This window comes from Sorghum bicolor, chromosome 1, assembly GCF_000003195.3.
Source record: "Sorghum bicolor cultivar BTx623 chromosome 1, Sorghum_bicolor_NCBIv3, whole genome shotgun sequence".
Taxonomy (NCBI): Eukaryota; Viridiplantae; Streptophyta; class Magnoliopsida; order Poales; family Poaceae; genus Sorghum; species Sorghum bicolor.
In genome coordinates this window covers 73,164,072-73,183,194 of record NC_012870.2, presented here as the reverse complement: position 1 = coordinate 73,183,194, position 19,123 = coordinate 73,164,072, and the positions used below count along the sequence as shown (strand labels likewise).

Genomic DNA, 19,123 nt, shown 5'->3' with positions numbered 1-19,123 from the left:
ATGCAGAGATCCACACACACCGTTTAGAATGAAGCCATACGTTATCCCGACAGGACTATAAAAATAATCTCCTGCCAGAGGAAAACGACGAGTTAGCCTCTCCTATACTAGTCTAAGGCCTTGTTTAGTTCCCAAAAATTTTGCAAAATTTTTCAGATTTCCCGTCACATCGAATCTTTAGACGTATGCATGGAGTATTAAATATAAATGAAAATAAAAACTAATTGCACAGTTTGGTCGGAATTGACGAGATGAATCTTTTGAGCCTAGTTATTCCATAATTAGACAATATTTGTCAAATACAAACGAAAGTGCTACTATTCCTATTTTGCAAAAAAAATTGGAAGTAAACAAGGCCTAAAGGTATCAGAAATTCAGAATATAATAACCAATTTTTAATATACCCCATAGTTCATATCATGTGCAGTGTATGATTTCGTCAGGGTAAACCATTTGTTGTTTATTTCAGGATGGTCCATTTCAAATCCGACGGCGTCGTCATTTCTCAAATAAAACACCATGCAACAAACTAATATATTATCTCGCGCAAAATGCCACCTGCAAAGTAATATATCTTTCCATTTCCTAATGTACTTGTGTTGTTACTCGCAACTGTTATAAAGAAATTAAATGTTATCCACTATGTTTACCTTGGCGCCGCATGCGCGCGTACTATTCCGGTCATCTCCCGGCAGCTATCAAAGAAAACGGCCCGTGGCCCGTGTGCACTAGTGCCTGCAGGACCTTCTCAAAGTAGGTAATCGTGTTTTCTGAATTCAGTTAAATATCTTGCACAGCCAGTGTTTTTCTGAATTCAGTTAGTCTTGTTTAGTTACATTTGAAATTTAAAAATTTTTCAATATTCTATATCACATCAAATCTTGCGGCACATGCACATAGCATTAAATATATATAAAAATAACTAATTGTATAGTTTATCTGTAATTTGTAAGACGAATCTTTTGAGCCTAATTAGTCTATAGTTGAACAATAATTGACATATACAAACGAAAGTGTTATAGTACCAAAACATTTGGTCCAGGTAACTAAATATCAAATGCACAGCAGCACGCCAGTAGTACATCGCATACACATCGTCTTTAATTCATGGAGAAAAACTGGAAAAGGTTGTGAGGAGACAAAAGAGTACTTGTTGCCGCGGTCTCGCGGTCGCGGGGAAGCATTTCTCTCTTTTCTTTGCTTCTTGCGTGGGCGGGGGAAGTACTTGGCTGGATGCAGTCGCTGACTCGCTGTTGCATCAGTGGTCTCACCAGTCACCACAGACACAGGCGGACAGGCCCAGTCCAGCAGTCCTAGATCCCCGAGCAACAGCTACCAGGCTCGTGGAGTGGTGACTGGCGCCTGGCACAGGCACTGCACAGCACAGCAGCAGCGTTCCAGCCTGTGTTCGCTTGGTGCAGCTGCAGCAGTATGGTGTGCGCCACAGCCCACAGCGCCAGCCCCAAGCGCAGGGGCAACCGAGCCGGTGAGGAGGCCGTCGCAGTCGGAGAGCAAAAATAGCAGCAAGAGGGCAAAAGTAATAATAAAGCGTGAGGGGCCAGGATCACGAGGGCAGGAGGGACCCGCGACCCCATACGTGAACAGTGTGCAGCACTAGATGCCCCGCGCTTTCGGCTCCATCGGGCGCGCAACAAATGACATTTGTACGCCATGCAACTACCCGGCAATCATGGTCGTTCGTGAATCCGTGACGGCACTGGGCACTGGGCCTTGCGCAGCACAGCAGCACTGCCCATTGGCCATTGCCCAAGCTCCGTTTACAGTTCCTCGCAGCATTCAAGCTGCCTTGCTTGCTCCTTTCCATGCATTGACACTACCAGGCAGGCTGTCCTATATAAAGTGATGTTTTCATACACAACATTTATTTCATATGGAACTAAAAAGAAGAGCAGGCAAAGAATAAGGGAATACAAATGGAGCAAGAAGCATGGTGGAGCCTTGGAGTTAAACGATCGGAGGCAAGTAACTAATACGAGGATGCACAAAGGGCACTCTCGGCATTTTTCCAAATCATGGCTGCTTTGCAGTATTTGAGCTGATCTTTACTCAAAATACAAAAACTACATAGGAAATACCAAAATTTTTTAAAATGAAAATCAGGAACAATAGCTTTCAGTGAAACCAGACCCGCAGATTGGGTCAGCTGGCTGCAGTTCGGTGATGTGTGCCTAGCGAATCTCTCCGTTTGCTATTGTCTTGACCTTGCAGACTCCAGCCGAGGTAGTGAAGGGCACATCTTTGTAGCACGCCACGAGCTCACCGTTGCTGTGCAGCTCGGCGGCCAGCTTCTCCCACGTCTTGCTCTTGCCACTGAGGGAAGCCTCGGGCTCCCCCGAGTACCCAGCAAAGGTAACACGCTCCCCAACGGCAGCAGATTCGGGTGGCTCCACCAACTCAACCTTTACAGAGAGCGCGAGCATAAACAGAAATCAAAATGACTGGTACTGTCTTGCATTGACGATTTCCAGTTGAGGGCTTAAAACGGTTACGTGTAAAGTTTATTGGATAAGAAGGTTAATATAGATGCTCTCACCTTCGTGTGGTCCTCATTGGATGCAGCCAAAACCATCGCATGCGATTTTATACCACGCATTGCCACCGGTTTCAGATTGCAGAGTACGCAAACCTTCCGGTTCTGCTAATCCATAACAGATGCTAAGTGATACAATACATCAAAAGACAGTATCTAGAAAGATCAAAATGATGCTTAGAAAAGGCAACCTGCATTTCTTCAAGAGGTATGAATTTGACAAGGCCGCTGACCACTGTTCTTGGTGCGCCCTCTCCAACATCAATCTCCTCCACATAAAGCGAATCAGCATCTGGATGCTTCTCTGCTTTTCTGATAAGCCCCACTCTAATATCCAATTTTGCAACTGTAATGTCAGCCTCAGCTGTCTTCGATTTTGAGCCACCAGATTGTTTCTTTGGTTCCTTTTTTGTTCCTCCATCTGAAAGAGACGAGAGGAAAGCTAAACAATTGACTCATTGAAATTTGGAAATAGCTTTGGAGAATGTAATCCAAATAGGAGTCAAATCACTTCAAACAGAAAAAGGTTGCAATCTGCCATGGAAACATGCATTCCAATCGCAGTAGTTTAAGGAAATATATGAGTACATGATACACCAATGAGTAGCACAGCAACAAGGATTTTTCTGTTTGTCCCCATATGTGCAACGAAAAAAACAGTTTCTCCAAATGACCCTAGCCAGCATAAGGAGAATAAACATCGAGATTAATACCAGATAATTTTGTGCCCTTGAGCTTGTTAGCAACTTTGTTGGCTTCAGCATCAGCTGCTGCTTTTGAGCTTCTCTCAGCTTGACTCCCTGCATAGTTTTCTCTATGGAGAACTACATCTTCATCTTTCTGCATTCAAATATCAAGTTAAGGTATGTAAAATTATGGCCCAGTGGTGAAAATATTTCTGAAAAAGCAAAGACGCACCAATTCCTTGAACAGAGGTGCGGGCTTCCCTATTTTGTGCCCAGCTGGTACAAAATCCCAAGGAGTTTTTGCCTTTGCAATTTCTCCCTTTTCTTCACTAAATGACAGATTTTCTTCTGGACATAAATTTAATTGACGCAGCACCTTTGCAAAAGGATCACATCATGAGATTCAAGTGACAAACATTAGTCCAATTAAGTCGGGCAAGATACAGTGACAACTAGGATCATACTTCATCAGAAAAGGAGGGCATGAAAGGCTCCAGAAGACAGGCAAGCAGGTAGACAAGACCAACTGAAGTTTTCATCACGATCGCACATGATGCAGGATCTTCCTTGTAAAGTTTCCAAAACTGGCTCTCCTACATTGATTAAGCAACAAAAGATAACTAAAAGTCAGTATAGTCTACAGGGGAAAAAATAAACAAAAACAAAGGCAGAACGAGATTTACTTGCAGATACGCATTTCCATCACTAGAAATGCCCATTGCACTCTTCAGTCCTTGTTTCAGTTTAACCTGTCATGAAGGGACACACTTTATAAAACCTAGCAGTTTGCATGACTATAGGTGGCTAAACATGCAGTGCTGGAACTGTTCTGTCAATAGTTCAAAATAAGGTACCTTTTCCATTGCGTCGAGATATTGCTCAACCCATTTACTGGTTTTTTCTGCAAGCGTCTTTGTCAATGGGTGTGTGCTCGCATTAGGAGCATCGGGTACAACAGAATCATATCCAGCTCCTACAAAAACAGAAATGTCAAATAAGAACAATGATGAATCATGGATGATTAATCTATCAATAATCCACGTACACATAAAGATGTATGATTCAGACTGTGACTAACCAGCTGGTTTTGCAACAAAACTTAGCACACGATTAATGAAGTTTCCCAAGTTATTCAGCAACTCGCTGTTCAATTTCGCTTGCAAATCAGCCCAAGTAAAGAGTGTATCTGATGCCTGAGTAAATCAGATCAAACATGTTACATGTCAAAAAGTTGTGTGTACTATCATAAACTTGAACATCACAACCTTCTATACTGACCTCAGGGCGATTCATAAGCAAGTAGTATCGCCATACTTCAGGAGGGATATTTGTATCCTTTGCATCATTACCAAAGACTCCAATACCCTTACTCTTGGAAAATTTTCCTACAGATACAATAATTTCCATGCATATACATCAGAATTTTTTTTATGAAGCACAAACAAAATTCAAAGGCACATTAGACAGTAGTGAATTAGCCATGCTCCTATACAGTAGGCCATCTAAGAGAAACAACATAAACTATATATTGATGATCAGAAATAATGGCTAAATAGACACTGTATGGTGTGTACCATATATGGATTTAACAAAACTCGACTGCCCGAGGAGGGGGGAGGGGCAATGCCCATTACAATAAGTAGTTGTACCAGGATTCGAACGCAGACCGACAAGGGTAGACCCCCAAGCACACTGCTCTAACCAGTATAACTCACACATTTACAGAATCAATTCTATGAAGAACAACAAAAATTCAAAAGCGCATTGGATCATAGCGAATTAGCCATGCTCCTATGCAGTAGGGCATTTAAGAGAAACCATTATAAATTATATTTATCAGAAGCAATGTTTAAATTGGTAGCTTGGTACAACTGTACGACAAATGAAGACTACGAGAAGCATGTCTAAAGGCAAAAGCCAGAACAGCAAGGAGAATGAAAAGCTACAGTAATTTAACATATCCGGCAATTTTGATGCATAAGCACAAATCCAGCTTCATGCCACTATTTTCTTGCACCATAAGTTCAATGAGGAGTTAAACAAACATATGGGAAAAAAAGGAACAAAAAATATGATGTAACCACATGAACTAATGACCCACATGAACTGAGCATGAATCAACATTTTAGATAAGAAATATGTAACCACCATATGATGTACCTGCTTCATAATTTAAATATTCAGTAACACTTATCGTCTTCATCATTGTCCACTTTTCCCCAGTTCCAAGTAGCGTTGAAGGGAACATGATCTAGAAAGAGCATTTCATCAAATAGAAGCTTGATCCAAAAGTACAGGCATAAGAAAAAAATTGCACTAGTCAAAACTGCAAGCGACAAACTTAAAAGCATGGACATTAGTTTTATTCAAATCCTTAATTGGGTGCTGGAATCTAAGGTAAGGTGAAATTGCCCTTAATGATAATAAAGAAATGAATTTGATCAATTATGGAACAAAATTGCATAAAGACTGGTCAACCATTCACTTTCGGCAAGAATTTAGAGTTTAATATGCATGCTATGTTATATGTTTGGTGAATTATAGAACAAAATTGAATAAAGACTGGTCAACCATTTACTTTTGGCTAGAATTCAGAGTTTAATATGCACGCTATGTTATATGTCGAAACCCAACCAAACTGTACCCAGAGTATGGCAATCTGTACAGAGCAATTACTTTTCATAGTTGTCCTTGAAGCTATAGGAATATCATGAAAGGGCAAAAGGATCTCGTTATTTTTAGAGATCCTGTCATGACAAAACAATATCAAAGTTAGAAAAAAACTGCTGCAATGGCATAGTCATTTTACCGTGTGAAATGGCACATTATCTTTGCCCATAAACTGAAACAATTCTACATTATCAGGATTCTTCCACCACTTCTCCCACTCAGGTGTATAGGATGCCGTAATAGACACATAGCCGATAGGTGCATCAAACCAAACATAGAACACCTGAAAATAATCAAAATGAGAAAACTGGATAATCTGGTAAATGCAGAAATGCATAATTTCTATGCCCAAACCTTGTCTTTATACTTCTCGTGAGGAACAGGAACACCCCATTTAAGATCTCTGGTGATGCAGCGTGGCTTTAGCCCTTCCTTCAGCCATGCATTTGTTGCTTGAATAGCATTTTGACTCCACGAACCAGCAACTGAAGTTTCATTGATGTAGTTTACCAGCTTGTCTCTCAATAGAGGAAGCTCTAAAAATAAGTGATCCGTGTCACGAATACGTGGAGTATTCTTACAAACCTACATGGAAAGTCACAATACAAGAAGGCAATTTATAATTCACAATTTTATGACACATTATACGCTTAAATCAATTATGCTGACAGAGACAAATATGGCAGAGCACAGTAAGTACTGTACATGCTTACCTTGCACTTTGGGTCAATAAGTTCAGTTGGATTCAACAAGGTGCTGCATGTTTCACACTGATCTCCTCGTGCTGATGCGTTGCAGGCTTTGTTCGGGCATGTTCCTTCAACAAGTCTATCGGCTAAAAATTTTTGGCACGTATCGCAGTAAAGCTGCAATGCAGGTAAGAATCGTATAAAAGAAACAACATACAAAGATAAATATACAAGTACAGCACCAAGAATAAGTTATACCTGCTGCATGGTATTTTCTGTGAGCCAATTATTTTCCATCAATTTATGGAAAATTGCATGGCAGACTTCTGTCTGCTCAGGAGAAGATGTCCGCCCAAACTTGTCAAATTTTATGTTAAACCACTTGTAAACTTCATTGTGGATAGCATGGTACCTACATTTTTCAGAAGGGAAAGCTTCTTATGAAGAAAGCGAATTTTTTTTATTATGCAATATAAGCATGTTTACAGGAAATGGATATAGCAAAGCACAACTGGAACATTTATGGGTATAAGTTACAAAACAAAGTAAATACAGTGGATACCATAGAAGCCCAATTTTCAAATATATGGAAGACATAATTGATGAACTCTTAACAAAATTGCAGCATTACATGCATTGAGCACTTCCATATTGAACACACACAACAAAAATCACATGATCAATAATTAAGTTATCAATCTCAAATATAGGTCGTTTAGAACAGGGGGACAGGGTCACGGTTTCAATGTAACGCTTTGACTTGCAATTTTGTTAAAATATACTATTTTAAACAGGGAATATTGTGTTATGAATGTTTTCCATAATGAATATAATAACATCAACCACATGTAGTAAATCTATGCTAGTTTCATTTTCGTATACTAGGTCCAAGTTAAGAAAGTCTGCATAGAATCCTAAAACAACCTACATTTCGAATCAGAGTTAGTATTCCATAAATCAGATCATTCAACAACAGAAATCTAGGCATCAACTAGCTATTGCACTGCTAGTCCTGTTAAATGTGATTCAGGAAAAGTCTAACCAAAATTCAACAATAGAATCAGTTTAAGCAAACAAATCTACTGATATGCAAATAATTTATCATTCTGGCTCACAAGGGCAGGTGCAGCTCATGGCTCTTAACAGACATTACGAGCAGTTAACAAATTCTCTTGCCGTGGAGTGCAGGCAGTTGCATGACGAATTGGAGCTCGGGCAGGCGCTGGGACCAAGCCACCAACGCCTGGCCTTCTATCAAATTCTCTTGCGATGGAGTGCAGGTAGTTGCATGACGAATAGGGGCTCGGGCAGGTGTTGGGACCAAGCCACCACGGCCTGGCCTTCTATCAAGACTGAACTGTCGGACACCTACCCGAGCGCCGAAAATAAATAACTGAAATCTGATAAATGCTTAAACAAGCTCCTAAATTTAAGCACCTGTCAAATGATTAGTTCCATTGTAGCCTAGGACTATTGCAGAGAAGCTTAAGGCTGTGACATTTGTTCTCTCTCTTTAAGAGGCCACGCACCCTAAGTCCCTGCTTATTAGCTTACTATAGTTCTCAAGTATCGTAGCTGCACATTAACATAATTTCGTTCTACTGCAACTTCATAACACTAAATTTCTAGACAACACATGAGGAATTTCCAAGTAATTTATGTCACATACAGATTCAGAAATCCACCCACTCCGTCAGGTTGCACTGAACCTAAACCCCAAATAAGACAGCTCGAGAGGAATTAAACCAAACAAATTTGTCAACAAGTAGTAGGAAAGGTGATGACAAATAGAGGCGTGCTTACTTGTCGCAGATCTCCTTGGGCGTGCACTTCTCCTCCATGGCCTTAGTCTCGGTGGCGGTGCCATACTCGTCAGTCCCGCATATGTAAATAGCGTTGTAACCCCGGAGCCGGCAGTATCGAGCGAACACGTCGGCGCTGAGCACACCTGCGCACACGACCATCGAATTGAATCCCCATCAGAGGGAAAAACAGGAAAGGGAGAGAAACGGATGAGAAAAAATTGGGGGCCGGTGGATGCTCACAGCCGATGATGTTCCCGAGGTGGGGGACGTTATTGACATACGGAAGTGCGCTGGTGATAAGTATGTTGCGGCGGCCGGGAATCGGCAGCTTCGGCGGCGGTGGCGGCGCCATCGGGATAGGAGGGGGTTTAGGGCTAACAGGATGGTTCGTTGTGCGAGTGGGATCACTCTGTCTCGTCTCAAGCCTAGACCCGTTAAACGTCCTGGCCCTCTGGCCACGGGTCCCACCTGTCAGTAATAGCTCGAATCGTAAAGCACATCCTCTGATGATCGGATGACATATGCTCTGCCGCGGGCGGCGGCACGGACGCAACCGCGCTAGTCGTCGGCCCGACTGCCCCCGGCTCGCCGGCGCCGGCGCCGGCGGCTCCGACACCTGGGCGTAATCGATGACTCCATTGTCTCCGTCAATCCTACCGATCAGAAAAAGTTAGGGAATAGTAAGATGCAGCTAACTAGGGCTACCTTTGTTTGTGGGTAAGTTTTAGTACGGTAACTCCTAATAAAGTTGGCAGTTTGCGTGTTTTGATCAATTCGTTTATTTTGGCTGCCAAGTGCTGACTCACAGCGCCTTTTGGTGCTTCGATTACGTGTTTTGTCATCGAGTGAACTTTGAGCATTTCAGGACAGAGAAAATATCAACTCTGAATATCTTGTTGGTTGGTATCCTGGTGTGTAGTTTGAAGCATAGTCACAAAGTTCCCAGATAGACGGGTCGAAGAACGAAATTAAAGAACGTGGTTTACCAGAGTTTTTTACATGGTCGGATCAAAAATGATCCTGCATACTCAGAACAAAGATGGCGTTTCTAGGTCGACGGCTGATGCGTTGGATCTCATCCTCAGTGACTATAATTTTAAGAAATTTTGGTTGTGGTTTGATCATACCGAGCAAGGTTTTGTAACTGAAACCTGAAGAATTTCAAACTCAACTCAACCTTTTGCGCGACTGCTGTGCTCGAATTTGCCAGTATGACATCAGATGGTGGACTTTAACCTGGAATTGAAAGCATTTAATACAGAGGACTCCAAGCTTTTGATGCAGGCGTCCACAACAAGATACTGTTCACTTATCCTCTTATGACACGAAGGGCACTTCGTTCAGTCTTCGGTACTTTCAAAAGCTGCTTAATGAACTTCACTTTATTCTCTGTTTGTTGAAAAAGGGAACTGTCAAAGATAACAACAGAGCCTTTTGTGAAACTGAAACAACTATAAAAGATTAGGTCGTGGCCTCTAGAAAACGAGCACATTCTGTGACGCACTGATCAACTAATGTATACCTAGCGGTAGAGTGCATGTTTTAGTGGTTAACCTTCTATGTATTCTAGATTTCCTTTTCTGTTGCTGTAGGCACGTTCTGTTGCTTCCTGAAAATACTAAGAGTTCCAAACAAAAAGATCCAAGATGGTAATGGATAAAAGGATTATTGAGAACCACATTTTTGTAGCTTAACCTACAATTTAGTACCATTGTCAAGTACCATTACTTCATAATCATGGGGCACTCAGGAAATAAAGTCCATTGCACATTGGATTGAGAAGGAAAGGTACAAGCAATTAACACGCTAGTACATCGTGTTGTTTGGTTCGTGTCACATTACTAAAAGCTGAGCACATGTGTCCCTGATCCATAGTAAGGACACAATGAGCACTCTGCAGCTTCACCTACAAATTAACCTTGGTGTGGGCTATCACTTTGTAATCACTACAGCAACATTAATGTCCACAGGCAAAGGAATGAAAAGGAAATGCACCGAGACGCTCAGAACATCACTACATCATGCGGGGTTAGGTCTGCGTCCAAAATTCAGAAAAATCATGTTTATGATTGAAATTATTGGCTCTAGACAAGCACGATTAGTGGGTTAATCTTGATCTGACTATTAACAACTAGCACTGACGTCGTCATATCCTGAATTCTGACCCCCATATCTATGTTTCCAACAACCAATTCATGCATCACCATTAGCTCAATAGGTGGTAATAATGCAAAGTATATTATATTATTCCTATTTCTGGCTAATTGTATCAGCTCCGCTTGGGGTTGAAATGAAGCAACAAATTTCATTTCACTGAATAATCAACATCTTTGTTTCGTGTTTTATGCCTTTGCGCTACGCCTACCAAAGGAGTCTTTCTAGGGGTTAGCACCGCAAACCTAGTGTCACTTTTTAGCTAAAAACAAATTGATCACGTGGGAAAAGATTATTGTCATTTTCCTCGCAAAAGAGAGGTGGTTCTAGAGTAGCTAGGCTTATAAAGAAAGATAAATTTTGTGCTAGCACCGTGAACGTTTCTACCCCATCCAAGGAGGTTGGATCCCTTAATCCCCTCCAACCCCCTTGGTTTGAGGTAGAAATGAACAAGACCAAAAAGTGGGAAAAGCTATAATAAATTATTTTCTTAGTCTGATCAGATAAATCAGCTAGTACCAAGCTCAAAAGTATCCAATCCTACCACATCTATGTTGATCAGACTAGTCAGAAAATCCAGTTTCTAATAATTAACTTCTTATCCTTGCTGCCGACAATCCACTAACTAACACAGGATACTGGAAGAAGGCAAAAAAAAAAACACAGTTCCACACGTTTCTAAGACCCAAAGATTGATTTGCATAGATTTTATCCAGAGCTTTCACAATAATTTGATTATTGAGTATTGAGTAAATCTAAAGCAACTACTACTACTATCCGGTCTTCTAAACATGTTTTAACAAGAAAATATGCTTATAACCTACTAACTAGCTAGGGGATATGTAAGGCGGAAGTTATTGGAATTTGGAAAAGAGCAGAGACCCAAGAACAGGTCCACGCGTCTGAACACCCAGAATTGATTGATTTCTCCAGACTTCATCTAAAATTTCCAAACTATTTCGACTTCCGTGAGTGAGCTAGTTACTAACATTATCTTGAAAAAAATATCTTTGCAGAGAGACCTATTCATCAGCCCTCTCAAGAAAAAAGATATTTCCAAACCATATTGAATACTTTTATCACTGAAAAGTATTCAATATCTAATATATATATGGGCATGACCTGGCTCCCTTCAGAAATAAAATATGTGCATGAACTACTGACTGATAAGTAAGATTATCTCACGGAAGGGGTAGGTTAGAACTTGGTTGGCTCCACCTTTTTGCTAAGAGTATTTTAGTGTCCTGATGCTATTTTTTTTTATACGAGAAGCAAAGCCTCCTCTCCTTACCTTAAAAGACTTTATGCCCGCAAATCCCCGGTGCTTCGTCCCTCCTCTGCCATTTGGAACCTTGGAGTTCATGCTCATCCAATCCAATGAGTAATTCTGTGGCGAAGCAGACGACAAAGGGAAGGCTCCTTCCCTCGTCAACATCAGTAATGGGGCGTTACACGCTTCAGTGTGCATCAATACATCCATGGTTGCTCCTCACCGACGGTTACGATATGCGGCGCAGCTGCTTTTGGGTTCTGATCAGGTGCATTGTTTGCAGTGTACCTTAGAAGAGATCCTTTTCTGCTCAGCTAATTAATCCCTAACAATATCCATTGCCCAATCAACGTTGCATTTAACACATTGTCCTGTCACCCTGCGTGTTCACAGAGAAGATTGATCACCTTCGATTAATCATACCAGGCTTTTAACTGCTTGATACCTTTTTTCTGAAATATCTAACCAAGGACAGTTAGTTCGGTGTGATGCCACACTTTACCGACCTCCTCCTTCTCTTCTTGAATAATTAATATTGCAGTAAAAGATGGAAACTGAAAATGGCATATGTTTAAAATAACGTGCATATTAGCGCATCGAGAATTCAAGATGTCCTGTCTCAACAGCTCACTTGCTTGCTTGGAGCAAATGTTTGTTTGCAGCGCAACACGGCTCCAAGAAAAGGTCGCCGAAATTTGCGTCGCTCTCATGCCAGGTCGGTCTGTGTGTGCTCTGCCTCTACTAGTGAGGTGACTTTGGGACATGGCTCCATTTGTCACCCGGCCCCGGCCGCGGGCCGCGGGCCGTGCCTTCTCTTCAACAGCACTCATCCGGACTCCACTTCACGGTCAATTTCCTCACGTAAGCCAAGCAAGGGACAGTGGGGTGATCCTGAAGAAACCTGCAGCGCCATATAATCCCAACCACACCGCCTCGTTTGGGTGTGCAGTTCTTCTTCCTCTCCTGATTAGGTGAGAACAGAAGACACAGTGCTAGCGCTATAGCGGCTAGAGGTGTAGCTATAGCTTGTGGCAGCTAGCATTGCCACAGAGAGAAAGAGATGGGCAGCTTGGGAGAGGTGGATCATGGCAAGGAGATGTTCCATGGCCATGGCCATTCTGATCCTGTCGTCGACGAGCTCAACCGTCTGCAGAATCTCCTCAGAGGTTTGTTTATGTTTTACATAGCACATATGCATGCATATATGATCGTTGTTAGACCTAGGATGATCAGTGAACCCATACCTCGTCTTCAGTTAGGCTACACTTTTCTTCCATAACAAACACTGATGATGCTGCATTGCGCAATTCGAATCATGGATAAGTTACGGTGATTCCAATTACTATGGCCTGATTATATATTGCAGCATTACAGATCGTGCTAGTATATAGTCGTATGATCACAGTGCATACACACGTTGAATTTTGCATACTCTAAGGCCTTGTTTAGTTCACCCCAAAACCAAAATCTTTTCAAGATTCTCCGTCACATCGAATCTTACGCCACATGCATGGAGTATTAAATATAGACGAAAATAAAAACTAATTGCTCAGTTTAACTGAGATGAATCTTTTAAGTCTAGTTACTCTATAATATAGTGTTTGTCAAATAAAAACGAAAGTGCTACAGTTCCGAAAACTTTTCAGTTTTCAAAACTAAACAAGGCCTTATTAGTAGTTTAAGAGCTATCGATTTGCGAACACCCCTCCCCAACCCCCCCCCAAGGCCGAGGCGGGGAAAAACATATGCATCATGCAGATTTCTTTTTTCTTCTGTTATGGAAATTTGCATTAATACAGCTTTATATATATGACCAAGTCTTATAGTTTTACCTCAAAAAAACCCAAGTCTTATAGTTAGGTTAGAGTCTGGGAAGAAGCGGCTTTCACCTCTTGTGAAAAAAAGGCTAATTAAAACAAGCGGTGCACAGTTTTAAAATATACGAGTTTACCTAGCTGATTGACGATCGATTGAACTGCCTGATATGAATTACTCGCTTAATTTTATTCCAGGGAAAACACTACAGTTATTAAAAATATACCATATGCCGTTCCAGTTCACCTGGATTACTCTTTAATATAGCTATTGAAATTAACTTAGCAGTGATCTGAGCTAGGGTGCTGCGGCATGCGGCAAATAAATTTGGAAATAACGATGCATAAATTTGGAGTACATATGTTTCAGTGAAAAATTCAGTTGTACTCTAGAAGTAGTATCACTTTATCCACACACAAAAAAAGGCTTATCTTGGATGCTTTTAGATGTACTAATCAACTTTAATCAGATGAAACTACCTTTTCTGCTGTAGAGAAGGAAACACAAAGAGTGGTACAAGTAACCGCATTCTTGTAGGTAGGTGGAGAGATTTGCTCAGATTCTAAGTAACAGGTGTGACAAAATCACAAAACCTTGGAAAATTTCAGTGCATTTGTGGTTGGTAGGACGTCAAGGAATTGAACGGAGAATAAGCATATGCATAGTTGGTAGGGTGTCTATTAGTACCCATTCTAATTGGCCCTTTCTTTCTATTAAATGTGACGGGCTGGAACCATAGTTTGTAGCTTAGTTATCATCAAGAACTGAGGACAGTTGTGTCTGTTGACAGCCGACTTTAGCCCCTTTTTACAATGGTGGCCGGATTCACCCGGTCTCTTTTCTTAATTATTGAACTGCAAGAATGAACCATCATGTCTAACTTTACTTTTTTATACAATAATATAATAGCCGTACTGTGACATTTAATAAGCCCAGAAACTCTTTGCCAAATCTTTAGTTATGACATGTATGATGTATCATTCAACCACTTCATTTTTATCAAATTACTTTTCAGTCACTCCGAAAGGATGGTGAAAGAAATTTTGTGGACCTTAGACTGAAGATTTTTTTTTCTAAAATTTATTTATAGAAATACAAAAAAGTGGCTGTCATGTCTATTTGAAACTAATGTTTGGTGTTTCATGCAGAAAAGGAAAGGGAGTTAGGACATGCATACAGTGAAATCAAAGGCCTGAAGGTGACGGAAGCTCTTAAGGACAAGGCTATTGCTGAGGTAATTTTCACAATGTAGCTTCTAGCTCGAGTTTATTTCCTTTTAAAAGGGTAAGCATGACTCCAATCATTCGTTAAAAGAGAGGAGTACATATATCTTAAAAGTTAGAGCAACTCCAACAGTTTTACGAATTTTGTTTGGCAAATATTGTTATTTGCCAACTCACAAAACGATATGGGGAGGGAACAAAAAGGGCATCTCCAAGGGTTTGACAATTTTGACTTGGCAAAAAAAATCTGCTGGTTTCGGAGATCAACGAAGAAGCATCAGGTTGTCAGCTTGCTATAAAAACGCGCGCATGCAGTATGTCAAGCCTATTCCAGACATGTATAAATGCCAAGAAATGAGGAGAATTTGTCAACTTGCTAAAAAACAAGCCTAATTGCCAAACTGTTGAATATGAGATTTTGAGAGTTTTGACAAAAAACAAGAATGCCAAACATATTTGCAAAACTGTTAGAATTGCTCTATCACCCCCAAAGGTGGACACTCCACAAGGGGAATACAAAACACATATGCACCATCCAATTAATTAAATCTTAGGTCTCACCACTAAGTAAATTTATAGTCTGAGGCCTTGTTTAGTTCTCAAAATTTTTTGGGTTGGGGTACTGTAGCATTTTTGTTTTTATTTGATAAACTTTGTCCAATCATTGAGTACTAGGCTCAAATGATTCATCCTGCGATTTACAGGCAAACTGTGCAATTAGTTTTTATTTTTATCTATTTAATGCTCCATACATGTGACGTAAGATTCGATATGACAGGAAATCTTGAAAAAATTTTGGTTTTTGGAGGGAACTAAACAAGGCGTAGTAGAACGTGCCATCCTTATTCGAATGGTGCAAGGCCCAAGATGACGAGATTGTGTTTGTGTTATTCATAGGTTGTCATTGCCTCTTCCTACCCCAACCTCCAATAATTAATGACTCGCAATGCTACACCTCTTCCCCCTACCATCTTGTTGCTAGTAGGCTAGTAGCTCTGGTGGAGAACCGACTGGCTTATCACTAGTCAAACTATGGTCCATTGTCATTTGCAACCATGACTCCTGACACCCCCCCCCCCTTCTAGGACCACAGTGATTGTAGTTCCAAAAGAAATTCTGGATCCCTAACCCTAGGCACTAATGACGCTCTATGCTGGCCATGGACAATACTTTAATTTTAAATCTTGATGCAACAATAATAGATATGATAGAGGTGGTACCTTCCACCCTGACTACCAGAGCCATCATAGACTAAGAAAACACCTAACTACTAACTGCTTGCCATCCCTTTTGCTTGAATTCCTTTGCATTGTGTGTTGCAAGTTAATTTCCACTTTCCACTAAAGATTGAACACAACTTCAATATAAAGATGCCTAATTGTTAAACTACTAATGTTACTCCATTTTCTATAGCTGAGCAAGGAACTGAAGAAACAAGACGAGAAGATGAGAAGTTTGGAGAAACAACTTGAGCAAAAGGTCAATTATCTCCATCAAGTCTTGGCTTCAATGTCATTCTACATCTTACTATATATCATTTTCATAGCAAATCTATTTGATTTTGGCAGAATTTAGAAGTCAAAAGACTAAACAATGAGCGCAAAGAAGCATTGTCCGCACAATTCGCTGCAGAGGCAACACTTAGAAGGATCCACTCTTCTCAAAAAGATGAGGAATCGGTTCCATTCGATGCCATCATAGCACCCTTGGAGTCAGACATAAGAAAATACAGACATGAGGTAAGTCTGGACACATATTTTCACCATCAAAACAACAAATAAACTTACATAGTTTACTTGATATTTTTTGTGTATGGATGTTTTCTAGATTGCAGTGCTCCAAGATGACAAGAAGGCACTAGAACGACATCTAAAGTTGAAGGAGGTGGCGCTTGTTGAAGCAGGCAACATTTTGCGTAGCGCGCTTGAGAGAGCACTAATAGTAGAGGACGTTCAGAATCAGAACATTGAACTGAAGAAACAGATGGAGATATACCATGTATATGCATTATCTGACCTTTTTGTGTGTGCTTTTGCAGCATTGTGGAACTAAATTTTTTCTTGTAATGTGTATGCAGGAAGAGAATAAATTATTAGAGAAGGCTAACAGACAGAAGGTGCTAGAGGTCGAGAAGCTCACACATACCATCAATGAACTTGAAGAATCCATTCTTGCAACTGGCGAGGTTGCCAATGCAGTGCACTTCTATCAGAATCAAGCTACCATGTTGAATGTACATGCAAAACCTATGCTCAAGTAATTTAAATGTTGGATTCCACTAGTTTCTTAGTTATTTATAAGATGTTTAAAACTTTAGGAGGAAAAGAGGACCCTTGAGAGGGAGCTAGCTCGAGCCAAGGTTTATGTCAATCGTGTCGCGTCAACAACAGCAAATGAATGGAAAAACGACTCTGAGAAGCTGATGCCAGTCAAGCGATGGCTAGAAGAACGGAGGCACCTACAGGTACCGTATATTGAGTCATATTTAAAATGATGACAACTGGCCCGATATTCAAATATTGTACATGGTAAACTAACAAATTAACAATCATGTAGGGAGAGATACAACGACTGCGTGACAAGATAACAATAGCGGAGAAGTCTTCAAAGATCGAAGCCCAACTTAATGTAAGCAAGCTAGTGTTTCCATATAAAGTGACTATTTCAAGCAATTTATATCAGCCAAATCTTGAAGTATCTTTTCTTTAATTTTGGTTTGTTTCTTAGGACAAACTCAAAAGGAGGCTTAAGTCACTTGAAGATGACATGAGAAATGAAACATCCAACTCATCTACAAAGGAAATCAACAAACAAGCCACTCCTAGAAGATCAACGTCTCAACCAAAGCAACACAAAACAATGAGAGTGTTGCCTCAACCATATTCACATGAAGCCATTGATAGGAGAAGACCTATATCTCAACCAAGGGCATCAGTGGCAGGGAAAGTATTGAAGCAACCTAATTCAGAAACCAAACCAATAGAGAAAATTAGAGTTGTGAAGCGATTTGATAGCCCTAGAGCGAGAACGGTTTCTAGTAAAGGTGAGTGTCTCGTGAAAAATCAACTATGGGCATCAAAAGGCAAAATGGATGTTGTTGCTGGGAAAGAGAACAAAGTACAAAACCCAAATTCTAAGACATGTTTGATTGTTTCACATCCTCAAGGGCATATAGAGACAAAAGTGTTTGACGGAAATGATGAATATGGAATTCAAAGCAGCGAACATCATGAAGACGTGGAGAATGAGAGAAATGGGGATAGCTCCAGTGATGAAAGTAGCCCTTAGAACAACACAAGTTGGGGTGTTTGGGTTTTACTTTTGCATGAGGACACATAAGTGGAGGGCAAATAACATTATTATGTACAGGTAAACATTATAATTTTACCATTGTATGCTTGGTACTTCTTGCATAATATTTTGCATAAACCTTATGACACCTAAAATATTTTTCTAAAATTATTTATTTTCTTTCTTTATTTCATACAGATACAACATGACTTGTTTGAAAGGGAGTGTGCGCCCATCGACAACTACTTTATTATGTTTTGGGTGATTGCTTGAACAACAACACTAGTTGCGGTGTCATCATCTTGTCTTGTTTATTATCTGTTCTCTCGTGTACATATAAGCTATACCTCAAAGTTTATAAATGTAATTTTGCGTGACTATTGAAAGCAAAGAAATCATTTTGTGCTCTTTTGAGGAATTGGTTATTTTGTTAAATAAAAGGTGTTGTTAATGTAATGGAAGAAGGAAAAGAAGTGAAGGTTGTGAATCAATAAGGCCAGTCTCAGTGGCTCGTTTCAATGCACTGTTTCCAAAACAAATCTGCTGACAAGACATCAATGAAACGAATAATGAAACAATTTCCACAATGCATGAGTTTCATCTTGACGTTTCCTAGGCTGGGCAAAGCATTTAATTACTGCAAAATGATTGGATCACATACAAGATGGTGAAACGATTTAGCCCTCAGTGGGGATTTCATCCCATTTCACCGCGTGGGAAACAACGGCCGCGGAGTTTCACCATGGTGAAACTACTTCGTTCTCTCTCCTCTTCGTTTCATGCAAAAAGTGCAATTTTGCTGACATGACGCTCTAATAAATGTGCATGACATCCTGATGAAACCCCCACTAAGACTGGCCTAAAAGCATGGATGTTGTTGGTTCCCGTTAGCTATTGTCATTTGTAATTCCATGTTTCAGGAGTTCCATTTAATACAAAGGCACACAAATCCAAATGTATAAGAGTTTG

At 40.4% G+C, this 19,123-nt stretch overlaps 2 protein-coding genes across 3 annotated transcripts; one reads left to right on the top strand and one right to left on the bottom strand.

Moving 5' to 3' along the window:
• Positions 1,930-8,823, bottom strand: LOC8085304 (probable methionine--tRNA ligase). The gene is made up of 17 exons (XM_002465597.2): positions 8,642-8,823; positions 8,400-8,544; positions 6,855-7,008; positions 6,621-6,773; positions 6,262-6,492; positions 6,047-6,190; positions 5,398-5,488; positions 4,516-4,622; positions 4,316-4,430; positions 4,092-4,210; positions 3,921-3,986; positions 3,702-3,830; positions 3,470-3,613; positions 3,265-3,391; positions 2,743-2,972; positions 2,555-2,656; positions 1,930-2,420 (listed from the first exon to the last, which is right to left on the bottom strand). The coding sequence occupies exons 1-17, from the start codon at positions 8,751-8,753 to the stop codon at positions 2,190-2,192; spliced, it is 2,400 nt and encodes a 799-aa protein (XP_002465642.1). The 5' UTR covers positions 8,754-8,823; the 3' UTR covers positions 1,930-2,189.
• On the top strand, positions 12,600-18,641 carry LOC8085303 (microtubule-associated protein 70-4). 2 transcript variants are annotated; one of them, XM_021455631.1, is made up of 11 exons: positions 12,600-12,991; positions 14,789-14,874; positions 16,277-16,342; positions 16,432-16,602; positions 16,691-16,861; positions 16,941-17,096; positions 17,181-17,327; positions 17,420-17,491; positions 17,591-17,906; positions 18,030-18,232; positions 18,353-18,641. In XM_021455631.1, the coding sequence occupies exons 1-10, from the start codon at positions 12,886-12,888 to the stop codon at positions 18,149-18,151; spliced, it is 1,413 nt and encodes a 470-aa protein (XP_021311306.1). In that variant the 5' UTR covers positions 12,600-12,885; the 3' UTR covers positions 18,152-18,232; positions 18,353-18,641. The 2 variants fall into 2 exon arrangements, with proteins under 2 accessions (XP_021311306.1, XP_002468275.1); XM_002468230.2 differs by having other exon boundaries at positions 17,591-18,232.